The 15114-nt window shown below is 44.9% G+C and overlaps 1 protein-coding gene across 9 annotated transcripts in view; it reads left to right on the top strand.

Moving 5' to 3' along the window:
* Positions 1-15114, top strand: part of LOC310922202 (E3 ubiquitin-protein ligase NEDD4-like) — an 86995-nt gene that overhangs the window by 45290 nt on the left and 26591 nt on the right. For all 9 annotated transcript variants that reach the window (XM_083882632.1, XM_083882633.1, XM_083882631.1 and 6 more), the window contains one exon: positions 13627-13677. In XM_083882632.1, coding sequence (XP_083738758.1) covers positions 13627-13677 — 51 coding nt within the window. The remainder of the gene's footprint in view (positions 1-13626; positions 13678-15114) is intronic.

Below are 15114 nucleotides of genomic sequence, written 5' to 3'. Positions count from 1 at the left end.
AAGGCATCTTTGTGAGCAAAATACAACGTGCCCTAACAAAGTGTTGCAGGAGTAGGACTGAATTATACTTAGTAAACAAACAGAAGCGGCACCTCTGTGTTCTGCAAGGCTGCATTTCTCACAGCTCAGCTCTTTGTCTCCTTTCTTAGAAATCATTTTAGAATAAATATTGTTACAAAAGTACAGAGAATCTATTTATGCTCTGAAGATCCCAGCTGGGATTGGGATGCATAAACTAAAAAGAGCAAGCTCAGATAAGGGGAAGGGAATCTTCCTCTAGTGGAAGGTATCCCTGCCCATGGCAGAGGGTTGGAACAAGATGATCCCTTGCAACCCAGCCCATCCTGGGATCCTCTGCTAAAGGCAGTTCAGCAGTCACAAAGGCCAGAGTGCTGCATTGCAGGGTGCCTGGTGGACTGGCATGGGGGCACCAAACCAGGGACTGAGTGCCTGAACTCTGGCTAAAACACTGCTCTGGCAACACTTCCTTTCTGTCCAAGTGGAAGCAGGGTTGGGTGAACATGTGTTGGGAACTATCAGGAAAGGGATGTGATCATGACAATATTAGCAAACAAAAGGGCAAATATGCCCAGTAACTCACCGTGGCTGGTGTTAACCATTAGCCTGGTTTGGATCAAGGGCTTCTGATGTGCTGTGCTCCAGGAGATTTATAGTCTATGATCTGGAAGCCTTGGGGTAGCATTCTCTGAGTGTATCCATGTACTCCAACAGGTGCACATCTTTCTTTCACTGAGAACCCTAAGGGGGATGCAATACTGCAGGTCTTCCTTCTGGACACGTCGGTGTGTCCCTTTCAGCTCACCTGCACTCTGGCATTCCTGGGAGGCAGGTGTGTGCCAGGTGCTGGGCACCTTCCAGAGCCTGTTTTCTCCTCAGACCTGCACAGGACTGATGCAGCTCGAGGGCTTTTCCTTCTGCATTCCTACTTCAGGGGGTGCTCCCTGGACTCTTAACAGGCATTTCTAGAAAATAATTCATGTGGCCTTAGCTGGAGGTTTAAATGGTTCTAATGAATAGTGCTGTGAATTTCCTGGCTCTCCACTTGCTCTGCAAGGAGTGTGGATGGCCATCTGGAAAGCCTCTGCTCCCTGCAGATAAGGACTTTGTTGACAGCTGCAGGTAGAGGGTGATGAATTCCATTCCTTGAGTCTCTTTGGCTTTTCTGTTAAGGACAAAATCAGTTCTTCTCTCTTCAACAAGAAATCACCTGCCCCCCTTGTTAATTGTAGTGTCCATCAGCTTGCAGGCCTGTTCTGAAGCCCTGGCTCTTGGGGAGGGCACTCTCAAACCTGGGCAGAGCAGGAGCTGGTTTTCAAGGCAGGACCTGAATAAATTCTGCTTTTTTCTTCCTCCCCTATGGGTGGAGGACAAATAATTAATGGCAAGTAGTGTAAATTAGTTTGTAGAATTAAGAAACCCATCTGTAATTTTTTTGTCAAGTTTTCAGAGAGTTAAGAGTTGGCGCTGCTGTGTTTTTACCTCATCCCTCAAGATTCCCAGAGCTCCCTGGGATTCTGAATTTTGTGTCAGGCATTTTTCTTTTTCTCCCTGAAAACTGTACGTATGGGTATTTCTCTGTGAAGAAACCAGAATGAAACATCGAGCAGCAGAGATGGAAATAGTATCACTTTTTAAATAGCAGTAAGAAACTCTTTGCTCCTGCCTGGAAAATCTGTATGTGAGTTTGAGTACACAGCAATCTCTAAAGTGGAGAATTTATCATGGAAATGCTGACACGGGTTTAACGCTGCAGGTGCCAGCCAGAGCTGCCTTGGTGCACATCTAGCCACAGAAAATTACAGATGAGAAACCAGAGAGTGCTGATTGCTTTTTGTGCTCTTCTGCTGCTTTTCTATTTGAGAAAAGCTGTCAAGTAATGATGAGTCTCAGAATGTGACTGTTTTGTACACATAAACAGAAGTGCTGCACGTGAACTGAAGTTTTTAGTTCAGCAGCTATTCCAAAGCCAAATCTACCCTGTTTAGTTAGTTTGCAGATCAAATCTCATTGTAAAATATATTACTGCATCTCTTCATCTGAAGTCCCATACTTTTATCCATCTTTTCCTCTATCAGGATGGCATTGGGAGCTTCCCAAAAGTCAGCAGTTATGTACAGAAAAATAAATTAATTAAACCACCGTGATGACCAGCCAGGATTTTGTCTCCAAAAGGAATGAAAAAATTAAAAGGGTGTGTGGGAAAAGCTCCAGAGCTGAAGGCAAAGAAATGAGATCAGTTGTTCAAATAAAATAAAAATTGCACTGTGTGCTGTGGTGTGAGTCCAGAGCTGTCAGTGCTTTGGTGGAAAGCTGCAGCTTCCCTGGAAATAACAACTTCCAGGCTGTATTTTATGGATTCTAGAAAATAATGTTTACAACTTTGTCATAAGGTGGGAGTTTTATCTTCAGTGAGAGAGAGAATGAGCTCTGAATGTCCGTGGCCTGACAGGATTGTCAGCTTTGTCTCAAGTGCTGTCATTCACCCTGTGGAAAGAGGGCAAAGGAAGACCCAAACCCCTCGGAGCTGTAAACTGAGCTCTGTCTGCCCATGCCTGTGTGGGAGAGCTGTGCAGGAGTGCTGCCAAGGGAAGGGGATGTGCATCTGGAAGGACAGGCTGTGCTCCCAAAAGGTTGCTTCTATTTGCAACCGTCGGGGAAGGAGAACCTGCAGATCCATCTGTGTTTTCTGCTGCTCCTGGGGCTGCCCCTTTGCAAAGGCTTTGCTGTTTCTGTGGCATTGACATAGTTATTACTGAATATCTGCTCACCCTATTGAATTGCACTGGGAAGTGTGCTGAGGATTTTCTCCTGATTTCAGGGTGAGCAGTGCTGTGGGATTGTTGTTCAGCAAGCACCTCAAAGGTGTTTTATTTTACAACTAATCTTCTGATCATAAATTTTAGAGAACAAATCTGATGCCAACTCTGTGATTGCTTCTGTCTCTTACCATGTGTCTGTCCAATAGTCAGTGTCTCTCCTCATTTCTGCCCTTTTTGCTCACCAGTCACTCATGTGCAGTCACACCTACAGCATTAAAAAAGAACAGGTAAAATGGGAAATATTAGAAGTTGAAAACATAATTAATTATTAGCTTGGATGTTATCCGGAGCCTAAATATACTTTTGTGAGTCAGCTCTGTGCATAAAAATTGCATAATGAAATAAATTATATTTCCATTTTCGAGCAGTTGCCTTGGCTCTGACATGAGGCTGGATACCAGCAATTTCTGAAAGGGTTTAGTTACACATGAAGTATGAAAAAGAGGTTTTCAGTAATCAGTTAATTTGTGGTGATGCTATTTGAGGTCTGTTAAATGTTTTTAATTTACTGTGTAAAAATACCTGATCTTAACTGAGCAAGTGAAATACAATTTTTTTTTTGTTTGTTTGCAAATGTGGGGAATGGCATGCTGGCTGAGTAGGGAAAACCTTCCAGGAACCATTGCACTGTGGGAACTGGTCTTAAGAGATTTGTTTTGGTCTGATGTCACCATTTTTTAATATCTTTTTTGGCCCTGCAGCAACGCCCCAATGCAAATGTCTTAAAGGAAAAGAAACCTTACCTGCTTTATATTTAGTGAGAGAACTGGAATTAATCTACTCTTGCTCTTGCCATCCCCCCAGAAAGCCTTGCAGTGTTTTCTCCTTAGGGAGTTAACATTGCATTTTGCTGGGGTTTGGGGATTTTGTTGTTCCTTAACTATGGTTAAGGAAAGAGCTAATTAAAACTAATTAAAAAGAGGAGGGAGAAGGGTTTCTGTAGCGGCTTTGGTTGCTTGTCTGTCTAAGCTTGTAAATGCCGTGAATTCAGTGCAGTTAACCAAGTGCCCAGCTTTCCCCAGGCTGTAGGTAAGAACGTGAAATACTTTCCTTTCCCATGGAATCGATGTCTCTCCATCCCCCTGTAGGACCTGAAATCTCTGAAGTGTCTCAGTCATGTTCCCTGGCACTGCCCAGGAAGGCTGGGATGGTTCCTCGTGCCCCCAGGTGCCGAGCTGGCTGTGCTGGGCACTGTTTGTGGCTCCAGCAGAGAGTTCCAGAGGGCCCCATCGGGCAGGTGACATCACTCGGGTTCCTCTGCCAGGTGCAGCCCAAACAGATGCGGGAAGGGGAGGGAGGAAGGAATGCGGAGCCGCGGGTTGGCAGCGCCAGCTCCATTCTCCACGGGGCTGATGTGGGAGTTGGCACCGTGTGTTCCCTTCCCAGCACAGGCAGGCTCCTGGAGAGGGTTCCTGGGAGCTTGGAGCTGGCCAGAACTCTTCCTTGCCTTTCGTTCTGCTCCTAATTTTAATGGGCATTGGCAGTTCTGACCAGACGTTTGCAGCCGATAGTGCTGGAATTGTGGCTTTTCTGGTTTTTGCTCTAATCAAATCATTGTGCAGAATTCCAGAATACAAACAAAATAATTTTAAAAAAATGTGTGTAGCAAACTTTTCAAGCTTTTTCCTATGTTCTCGATTTTTCACCCAGAGAGTTCATGTTACCAGTTACCCACTGGATTTTCAACTGACTGCAATTTAAATTCCCCACCATAAAAAAATCTGGCAGTAAATATTAGTGACTGATCCCCATGAACTAGTCAATATAATCTTGGCTCTCCTTTCTGTTACAAACAAATGTGTTGTTTCTACCCTTGAAAACTGAGCAGGTGTGAAGGTTCTTGGTCTCAGCAAGGAAAAAGTGCTTGAACATGTGTAGGTGTAAATGATGATGAATTTACAGAAGTTAGGAGTAGTTAAGTTGATGTCCTCAGCATGAAATACCTCACTGTTCCCTCTGGTCAGTGCACAGCCATGTTTCCCCTCGGGATTCTGGTTATTAGAATGCACAGTGTCACAGAAAAGTGGCCTTTAGAACTCTTACAGTGGATCTTGCTTTTTTCCATAACATTAGGAAAAACATTAAAGCAAAAATATGATATCAGGTATTGCCAGGCCTTAATGCCTTCTTGAGTGTAAGTGCTGCTGGGATCCGGCAGTTGAAAGAACGTACTTAGTACCTTTGGAAAATTCAGGCTGAATAAATGTCAGCGTGCCTTCCCTGATTCCATTCCAGCAATCTCATTTCCCTGCCTGCAGAGCCTCGCACGACTTTGATTTCCCTGCCACCGCTTCTCTGTTGTTTAACCTCAGCCCACATACCCAAAGCCCTGCATCATGATCCAGAAAAGGCTGGTGATGCTCCTGATGTAACAGAGCTGGATGCTTGGCAGAGGGGCTGCCTGGGGCTGCTGCTCCCAGTCATCCCTGGCAGTTTATGGGGCACTCACACTGTCGGGGAGAGCAGAGTTTTCTCAGCACTGCTGCAGTCTTAGGATGTCATTTTTAACCAAAGGCTTGCTCCTGCATTATTACTGAGGGGAACTTAAACTGCACTTTGCTGGACTGGTGCTAATAAAAATGTGCACCTTCAGCTTCCCCAGAGAGAGAGAGAGAGAGAAAGAGTTCAGCTGGGCACACAGGGAGCTGTAGCTCTGTGAGCTGGACACAACCACCACCACGCTGACATGGGAACCACAGCTGGTATAAATGTGTGTGTGTGTGTGTGTGTGTGTGTGTGTGTGTGTGTGTGTGTGTGTGTGTGTGCCCACAAGGGGTTTTTGGGGCTTCATTTGGTTCCAAACTGTCCCGTGAGCTTGGGTTGTCGTGCTCAGGTTACAGTGGGGATTACTGTGGGTATGAGGCTGCTCTGAACTCCTGGGAGTGGCTGATGCCCCAGTGCATGGGGTGGGTAAGGAGAGGGGGGAATGGCAGAAATGAGTCTCTGCTGAGTGGAAAAGTGGGGAGTTTTACTTCACTATGAGTCATTTCTATTATTTTAGTGCTGCTTTGCAATGAGCAGTGTGCATATCGAGGAGAGCAAATTCGGGAATAGTGCTCAGTAATGAAGGATGTTACGTCAGTGTGATGGATGACTAAAACTTCATTGTTCAAAGAGCAGTTCTTTGCTGCAGAGTTCTTGAGTTGAGAATTATTCTACTTTGTATGAAGACTGCCAATAAATTTGACCGGAATCATGGGAGAGATGCAGGAAGAAGAATCATTAGTTAGAAAAATTCTAAAGTGCATGGTTTTGCTTACTCAGCATGTCTCTGCAGAATATATTGTACACATGATGCCTCTGGAAGTGGTGCACCTCTAATCCCTCTATTTTTCAAGCTATTTATTAAAATAGCAGTTCCATTTTTGACCCATTTTGAGGCAGAATCTATGGATTTCTGTTTTGTGTCTCTTCAGTTCTCACAGAAGTCACAGTCTAAGCAATTATCTTTTCTCAGCTGCCTTCTTCAAGTTGCAGGAAGAGGTGAAAGTGTTTTAAAAGGTGATGACCATTTTTAACCTTCCTGTTAAAGCCAGCAATCCTGCTGCCCATCTTCCAGCACACTTGCAAGAGCTGCATACATTCTGCATCTCGAGTCCTTCAGATCTCAGTTGCTGCAGTTCTCCAGGATATATTAGAAGCACTGGAATAGCTTTAGGGGGAATAAAAGTCCCCCTAGCACAGGAGAGCATTTCTACTCTGGCAGTACTAGGCTTTTCTGAGGGTTGTTTTTCTGAACTGCTTTCTGCCAAGAAAGCAGTTACACAGAAAAATTGGTCGTGACAGATATATGTCTGAATATATCCAAAAATCTGAACTGCTGTTGATGAGGAAAAGAAACAGAGAAAGTAGGACATTTCTTTGAGCAGAAGGGAAAGGTAGGATAAATGGATAAGTAGATTACTGCAGAGGAGAGGAGACGAGAAGCAATGGTGGTGGAGACAATAAGAGGTCTGTTGTTTGAACGGTTCCTGGTGTCTGCAGCAAGACAACATTAATGAACAATTTGCCAGCTAATTACACTCTTTTTGTTCTGCTCAGCGCTGTGCAGCACAGCAGAGCTCCCCCAGCCCCCCTGGCTGCTTGTCAGGATCTGCAGGAGCAGTCCCAGCTCCAGGTGCCCTCCCTCTGGGAATGCTTGTGCTGGGATCCCTGGGTTCTGGGGCTCTGTGGGGCTCTGCAGGAGCAGGGAGTGCTGCACTCTGCTCTGGGCACCTCCCAGATGGGAGCAGTGCCAAGGAGGAGGCTGAGCAAATGAAGATTTTGGGGGGGGGCCTCTGTGCAAGTTCCAAGTAATAAAATGCAGCTGTTTGTGCTTTGGAGAGCCACCAGCCCCCCTTCCTTGGAACAATCCTCCTGCTGTAAACCTGCCTTCATTTTGTTTGCTGCCTTTACCAAGCTGGCCTCACATCTACAATTTCTCAACTTGGAATGCTATTTTTTTTGAAACTCTGTGCCTTTTGACTCCTCAGCTCTCAAAGGTATGCAGGTGTTTGTGTTCCATACCGTGTGCCACAGCTCTGCACGTACTCAATGTACTTTGCTGCTGCTTCTTTGCCCTTTTGAAAAGCAACATTTCCTAAACTTGGTATGAGACTTACTTTCTTCCATTATTTTCTGCCTCTGTAACTCGGGTAAGGAAGGTGGCTTGAGGGCTCTGAGCGAAGAGTTCTGCAGAAAACTGCTCTTGGCTCAGTGCCCTTCTCCTGCCATGGCACAATGTGTGTGGAGAGGGCAGGGGGAGGTTGGCTCCTGCTGGGCAGAGCTCTGAGCACGAGCTGCCGAGGTGCCACCAGTTCATGGATGGGTTCAGAGACATGAACTGCTCTGGCCACGTCAGGGGGCCCCGAGGTCTGTGCTGCTGCCCAGGCTACAGCTCTGGGACTGCTGTGGGAGTGCTGTTTGGGTATCCCAGGCTGCAATTACAGGGATTGCAGAGGGCAGGGTTTTCTGCTACTCCACAGAATAGATTATTGTGCAGTGTTTAGAATTTAATGATGCTTACTGACTCTTGCACTGGGAACTTGAGCCTTTCTGTTGTGCCTCACTGTTCTTTCCTGAGGAGTTTTGTTGTAACTTCATAAGAAGATTGTTTTATTTTTGTTCTGAGAGGGTTTTTTTCAATGGCTCCTTCATTTCTTAGAGAACATGGGACGGAAGTTGTCCTAATACATTTACTTTGTTTTACACTTTCTACCTGTTCTTTCTCTTCTGTACATTGATTCTGTTCCTCTTTTCCACATCCTCTCACAGCTCAGGCCTGTTTTCTGTATCTCAGCCATCAACTCCTTCTTTCTGCCATTGCTGCTCCTTTACTTTGTCCACATTTGGTTTGTTGAGTGTCTAAGGAGGAATGGATTCCCATCATTGCAGAGGCTGTTGGTAATGCAGCAGTGGCAATTCTCTCTGTCCATCACAGGTAGAGAGGAGCAGCCTCCTGTTGGCAGCCCTTCTGTGTGTCACACCTTTCATTGCAATGGGCAGCTCAGTAATGAGCAGAATAAGGTTTAACTGGTTGTTTTTTCCCTGACATTGTCCCGAGTTTGCTTGGCTGTTACTGTGTTTCAGGAGTATGTCAGATCTTGGCAGAGGTGCCCAGTGTTTTTTTGTTAGGTTTAAATTAGCAGTGGCAGTGCAAGAGAAATAATTCAGAATTTAAATAACTGATGCTTGTCTTGCAATTTGCTTAATCCATTTAAGAACTGATCCAGTTGTGATTGTCCCTGTGTGCCAGGAAGGAGACATTTCTCCCTCAGCTCTGATGCTTCTGGAGCACCACTGCCTCATCTGGGAAATTGCAGCTCAGGACACAATTGATAAATCTCAGTTGTGGTTTGGCTCCCAGGCCCAGGGGCCACCTGCATGTCCCTGGTTCTGTGGTGTCCCAGGCTGCAGAGGGAGGGCTGTGTGACACTGGGAGCCTCGTGCCTTGTCCTCCCCTGTGCCCAGTGCGTGGCACTGACACCCGAGCGGGCACTAATTGGGTCGTAAAGTGAAAGTTGAGAGGGAGGACGCCAGGAAAACTCATCTGACACTGCTGCATTGAGCTGCCTGGAGAAGTCAGGGTTTGTTTACTCTGCTGGGAAGGAATAACAGGAGATCATTTTTTGGGAAATAACCCACCTGTATAGTTTGTTCTACCTGCACTTAAAGATCTGGAATAGGAAAAGGACTCCCACACACACATCAATTAGGGGCTTTTTTTCTGTTGTTACAGTGCAATATTTTTGATTAAGAAAATACCAGTGAAAATATCATAGCCAGGTTGCAGAGATCCACTGTATAGTCAGTTGCCATTATTAGCAAATGAATAATGGAATTTTAGTTATGCTTGGGAAGTGCTGCTGAAAATATTTTGCTTAAGAAAAAAGCGGTGACAGTGGTAAGTGGCAGAATTTCTGGAAGTTCGTATAAATAAAGAGAATTTTATTGCAGTTCAGTTAGAAAGAAAGAAAAATTGCTGAAACCTGCCAGCTAAGAATTTTAGTAATCATCTCATCAAATGATAGAGGAATATCATAGAAGTATCATTGTAGCTTTACTCATGAGAATGAGATCAGGGAGTTGATAAGCCTGAGGTGTAGATAGACATCTGTGATAACTAATTAATACTTTTAGGTTTTAGTCAAGAGCAGTTAAATGTGCTTTGTTTCAATTAATAAAATTGTGTTTTCCTGCTAGTTTTTTTGGTTTTTTTTTAATAATTAACAATACTTTCATGAACACAAATCTTCTTTGTTTTTTGAGGGGTCCTTTTCATTTTTAAAGCCTTTGGTAAAAGTACAGTTCAGAGGAGTTTTCTCTTCAGGTGAGACGTGATCTCCTGTAGCTCTCTGGTAAGGCAGCAGTGCTTTCTGCTCTTGTATTTTTCCTGTTGATGTGTGCAGTTCTCTTGTATTTGTGCTGGGAAATATGGTGCTGTCTGAGCCAGACAGTCTGGATCACTCCTGGAGCAGTTTCCCAGGACTTGGCAGCAATGGCACATCACATCTCAAGTGCAGGGTTTAAGTACTACATCAGGAAAATTGGCTTAATTTTTCACTTTCGTTCTACCAGGGTGGCTGCTGAGTGCTCAGTGCAGGGGAGAATGTCCTCTTGAGAGCCTGGGATTTGGCTTTGCCAGGTGGGTTTATCCCATCTTGCAGGGTGCCTTTGGCTGTCAGGGTCAGCAGGTTAAAGCCAGCTGCTGTGTCCCCAAGGACTGGGTTCCTTGTCCCCTCTCTGCCACCAAACCACTGCTGGCACACGAACCACATGGTGTTCCCATGAGCATCCTTCACAACCACTCCCACCAGGGCTGCAGTGATTTGAAAAGCTTGTAGATAACATGGCTGTAATATATTTAGAATAAATAGATAAGATGAACCTCAGCAGGCTGTTCCTGCCTGGATGATAATTTAGGCATATAGCTGTGTGCTGAAGGGTGATTGTGGCCTGAGAAAGGTGTGAACTCTCTGGTTTCCTTTAAGGCTTTAAAAAAAGAGTTAAATTTACTGTAGGGATCATGTCTGCCTGCTCTGAAATGAAGCAATATCTGGGTTGGAATGCAGCATCTCTTCAAACAGTGCCCAGAAATAGTACACAGCAATGTTCAGGTCAGGGAGCTGGGAACTTCCTGATCACCTCAAAATCCAAGGGAACTGTAGGTGGTCAGAGTATTATTGGAGTGTTGTTACCCAGCCTGGTGCCTGGCCAGGGACCCAAAGCACCTCTGAGAGCTGCAGCTTTATCCCAGGCTTTTCCTCTGGCTTGCAGCTTGGATAGGCACCAGATTGCAGCCTAATTTTTACATGCATTTGGCTCAGGAGTGTCACCTTGTTACCTCAGTGTCCTATGATGAACAGTTAGCTGTTTCACATTCTGAGGTGTTTGGCACAAATTAGAATTTCTAAGTAGTTTTGTTGGGTTTTAAAGCTTTTTCAGTCACTGACTACTCATTACACTTAATGAAATATTTCCTTGTGTTTTTCCATTGTCTTTCACTGGACAGCTGAGCTCTTGGCTGTGGTTGGGATTTGCAGTGTCTGTACAGGTGTGTGGGGTCCCTCACTCACTCAGGAAAATTCAGTGCACAGAAAACTCACCGTGCCTGGTGTGTGTGAGCCTGGTGCTGCTTTCCCACAGGATCAGTGCATGAATGAGGGAGGTGCTTGGACAGATTTGGGTTTCCTGAACCGACAGGGGGTATTGATGTCTCTGCCAAAACACTGAAGTGATTACCTTTCATTTCAAGAGAGCTCCTTGGAAAATGGGACAGCATCTGACTTTCTCCTCTTCCACAATAAATATGCTAAACCAACCCCACAGGTGGAACAGGGGATGCTGAAGCTTTGTAAAATTGCTCTGGAGTGTTAAAGGCTAATTAGGAAATTTTGGGCCAGCTCTTGTTATACTTGTGCTTTGCAGTGAGACTGTAACAAAGCAGCTGAACCCTGCCCCACTCCTGCCTGCGTGTGCTTGTCCTGCTGCCCACACAGAGTCCCAGGAGGGAACAATACTGAGGGAGCAGTGGCATTGGAGGGGTCACTCCTGCTTGGGAAACTCCCATCCTGTGCCTTTGTTGTGGATTATTCACTGTCCAGGGGCTCAGACTGGAGCAGGAGTTAGCAGTGGGATACTGTGATGCACAGGTGACCAGGCTGCTGCCTTGGGTGGTTGTGTGGATGTTAGTGACAGAGAGTTTCCCAAACAGACATTGTTGTTCCTGCCTTTTTCCCAGCCTGGAAATGAAACTCTGGATAATTTTAGTTAGGAGGTAATATAAAAGGGGATCTTTTTTTGAAGGCCTTCAAGAGCAGGTATGGAAAGCTGTCCACAAAAGCCCACCTCCTCCCCAGGGGTGAGTACATTTTTATAGGTGTTAGGAAATTAGCATAACTGATAAAAAACACCAATTAGGAGGACAGGTGGTGATGCAATTCCCCCCCAGGCTGAGTCCCCCCTTAGCACCAGGTGTATTTTGTCCATAAAATGTATCTGGAGGAGTTATTCTCAACTTTGGTTCCCAGGAAGAACCAAGATAGTACAGGGCCTTGTACCTCCCAGGGCTTGGAGCTCTGGAATTTGTTTTGTCTTTTTCCCTAGGGAAAGGCCATGGAAAAAGTACTGGGAAAACTAGCTACTAGTACAATAGGTGACAGAGTTACAAATATACATGTGAAGAATACAGAGAACATAGAAGAGAAAGAAAAGGCAAAACCCAAATGGCATCATTATAATGAGAAATGGGAAAAAGAAGGCAATGGAAAAGGTTCCTGTGGCTCATGAGGTGCCTTTGCTGGAAGTAGGAAGCCCCAAACTGAGAAAGCCTAAATTTTAGAGCTGTGATGGCTTGCAAGAGAAAATTCTTTTCACAGAGCAAAAATACTAAATATTAATATGCCAGCCTCCCCCCCCTTTCTTACAGACATATGTTTACAGACAATTATTACTTAAAGACTGAGTTTTCCAAGAGCCCTAGCTCTGGCAAAGGTGACCATATCCATGCAGAATTAGATGAGGAAGTAATTCTGCTTACAGAGCTGGCTGGGACTGAGGGGTTTCCATTTCCTCTGTAAGCTGCAAACACATTTTGTTGGTTCATCTTCTTTAAGGCTGCTTCTAATCTACCTGGGCATTTTCTGTATCCATGAGTTGTGTTTTTCTTGAGCTAAAAGCTGCAAGAAGAGACGTAGCAATAGGTGTGTATTTTCTTCAGAGTGGTTGCTATTGGGGTGACTGTACTGAAGCAGGAGGTGGGGAGTACTTGGCATTTGCTAGTGTTAAGTATTCAGGGGAAAACAGATTAGTTCCCTAAAAACAGGCCATGCCACCAGGGTTTTCTAGTATTTGCTAGGAAGAAGATTAATAGTTAAAATCTGTAATGAAAAATCTACTCACTGTTTTGACTTTAAATTGTAAAAACCACAATCTCCTTGGTGCTTTTTCTGTTGTTCCATAGCATCCAGCACAGCAGGATGTGTCCATTCTGTGGGGATCACAAAACCATTCTGTCATCCTATCTTTGTAGTAGAAACAGAATTGTTATGATGTTATCATATAAAATATGAATTTTAATATTAAACTTAATGCTCTGCTATGGGAAATATGTAAACTTGGCTGTGCAGCAGCAGCCTGCACTTCCTGGAATTCCATGCATAGCATGGTTATAAATAGGCAGCAGGTTATTTGGGAATCACTGGGGCTGATATCTGGTGTCACAAACAGTATCTGGGAGAAAATGCATTCCCTGGTCAATGGTTGGGTTTGGTCTTGAAAATTCCTGTCTGAGTGAATCCCAAATGTCCCTGGAGCACAGGGCCCAGGTCCCACAGCAGACACCCCTCTGCCACTGGTGTCCTTTGGTGTCCTGCTGCCAACATTTCCGTGCCTTTGTGGGTAACAGCCCCGGGCTGGACCCAAAGGCTGGAACTCGCCCTGTTGGGTGAGCTGCTCCCACCACGGGTAAGTGTGGGGCTGTCAGTCCAGGAGGGGAGCCTTGGATCTGTCCCCCATCAACAGGAAACCACCTGGGGGGCTCTGAGTTGGCTTTGGTGGTTCACCCCAGGCAGAATCGTCAGCACCACCACATGAGCCCTGGGATCAGGAACCTGTTTGGAGTGTCACAGGAAATACTGTGCTGAGGTCAATGAATTGGGTCAACAAATAATGGCAACAATAACGGGGTAGAAACCAGCGATTCCTAAAATAATGGTACTCACCCATCTTTCTTTTTTGCCTCATTGTGACTAGATTGATATTTATTGTTTTTTGCCTCTCTGATGTAAATTTACTTTCTGTGTGACAGACCAGAGACGACTTCCTGGGCCAGGTGGATGTGCCACTCAGTCACCTCCCGGTAAGCACCAGAGCTCTGCAAACCCCTGGGGCTGTTGCACACACCACTGACATTCTCCTGAAGCCAGCAGAGCCTAAAGGAAACTGTAATGGGCAACCAGGCCTCACCTGCACAGGGACAGGGAGATGCGGCAGCTGTGCATGGAAGGGATGCACTCTCTGTGCACAAAAAGCTTCATGAGAGCAGATTTGCTTCAGCAAATGCATGAAAAACCAAAATGCTGCCAGAACTATGTCATCTGTTCATTATTTTAACTGAAATTGAATTCTTTGCCAGCAGTAAGAGTTCAATAGCAATCAATTGAAAGTAATTGACACTGGGTTTGAATAATTTTATTGTCAACAGACGTGTGAGGTGTTTGGTTTGAGGGTGGTAATGCTTGTTTCTGTTTCCTAATTAATGGAGGAATTCAGTGTAAAGCTGGTTCTGTAATTCTGTAAAGTTCCAGCTGTCTGCTTTTCCCCCACCAGACAGGATTCTGCATGGGCTGCAAAATTAGATGCTAAATTAAGTGCAATTTCTATTTATAGATTGATAAATAGGAATAAATATATATGTGTATGTATACACAGTGATTGCTTTAGCCTTGGTACAAACATTTCTGATATCATATACTAATGTTGGATGTGTTGGATGACTAATACTGGCTGAATGTAGTTAAGATTTTTTAAATGTTGTGCGTGTTAATCTTAACATCTGTGACCTTGCAGAGCTTTTTATGTGAATGGGTGAAGTTACTGCAGTTTTTACATCAAAATAAGGTGTCAGTTGAGCATAACTGGCTTTTTGTGTCTGATTTTGACTTCTTGCTGTTGATGGATGTTATTGTAGGAGAAGAATGGCTTTGTACTGACTTGCACAGTGGTGCTTGTTTAGTTGTATCTGTATGGTTGATCTGGAGTCTGCACCTGGTGTGTTGGGTTATAAACTGTAACAGTGGAAAGCCACCAGGGAAGGATCAGGAACACTTTGTGGTGACAAAGGTATCGTTCCCTTCTCATGGGAGCTCTTGTCATCCCAGCTGTGCTGTGCAGGATTGCCTGCTCTGGGCTTGTGTGGATATCTCAATTTATCTATCCTTATGCACAGACAAGATCTGAATAGCCCTGGTGGAACAGTGGCAAGAGTCCTTTTCCCCTCAGACATTTGCCATGGCAAATCTGCTGTGTCTCAGAGCAATCCTTCCCTCAGAGGCTGTGACCTCAGGACCTCCCCAGGCTCTCCCTGTTCCAGGGGGAGTTACCTGGTGGGCAGGTGTGTGAGCACACTGGCTCAGGGAAGCACACTGTGCATCCGCAGTCATCCTTCCACTGCCTTGATAGATAAATACATTGGGATGGGTTTAATAACAAATTAGTAATCAGCTTTCTTATCCTGCTGATTTTTAAGTCCTTGTTTCTCCAAACCCAGCTAATTACTATTGACAGAATTTGGGTA

The sequence above is a fragment of the Zosterops lateralis genome, assembly GCF_965231275.1.
Source record: "Zosterops lateralis genome assembly, chromosome: W".
Taxonomy (NCBI): Eukaryota; Metazoa; Chordata; class Aves; order Passeriformes; family Zosteropidae; genus Zosterops; species Zosterops lateralis.
The sequence above is the reverse complement of the archived record's forward strand: the minus strand, read 5'-3'. Positions and strand labels throughout refer to the sequence as shown.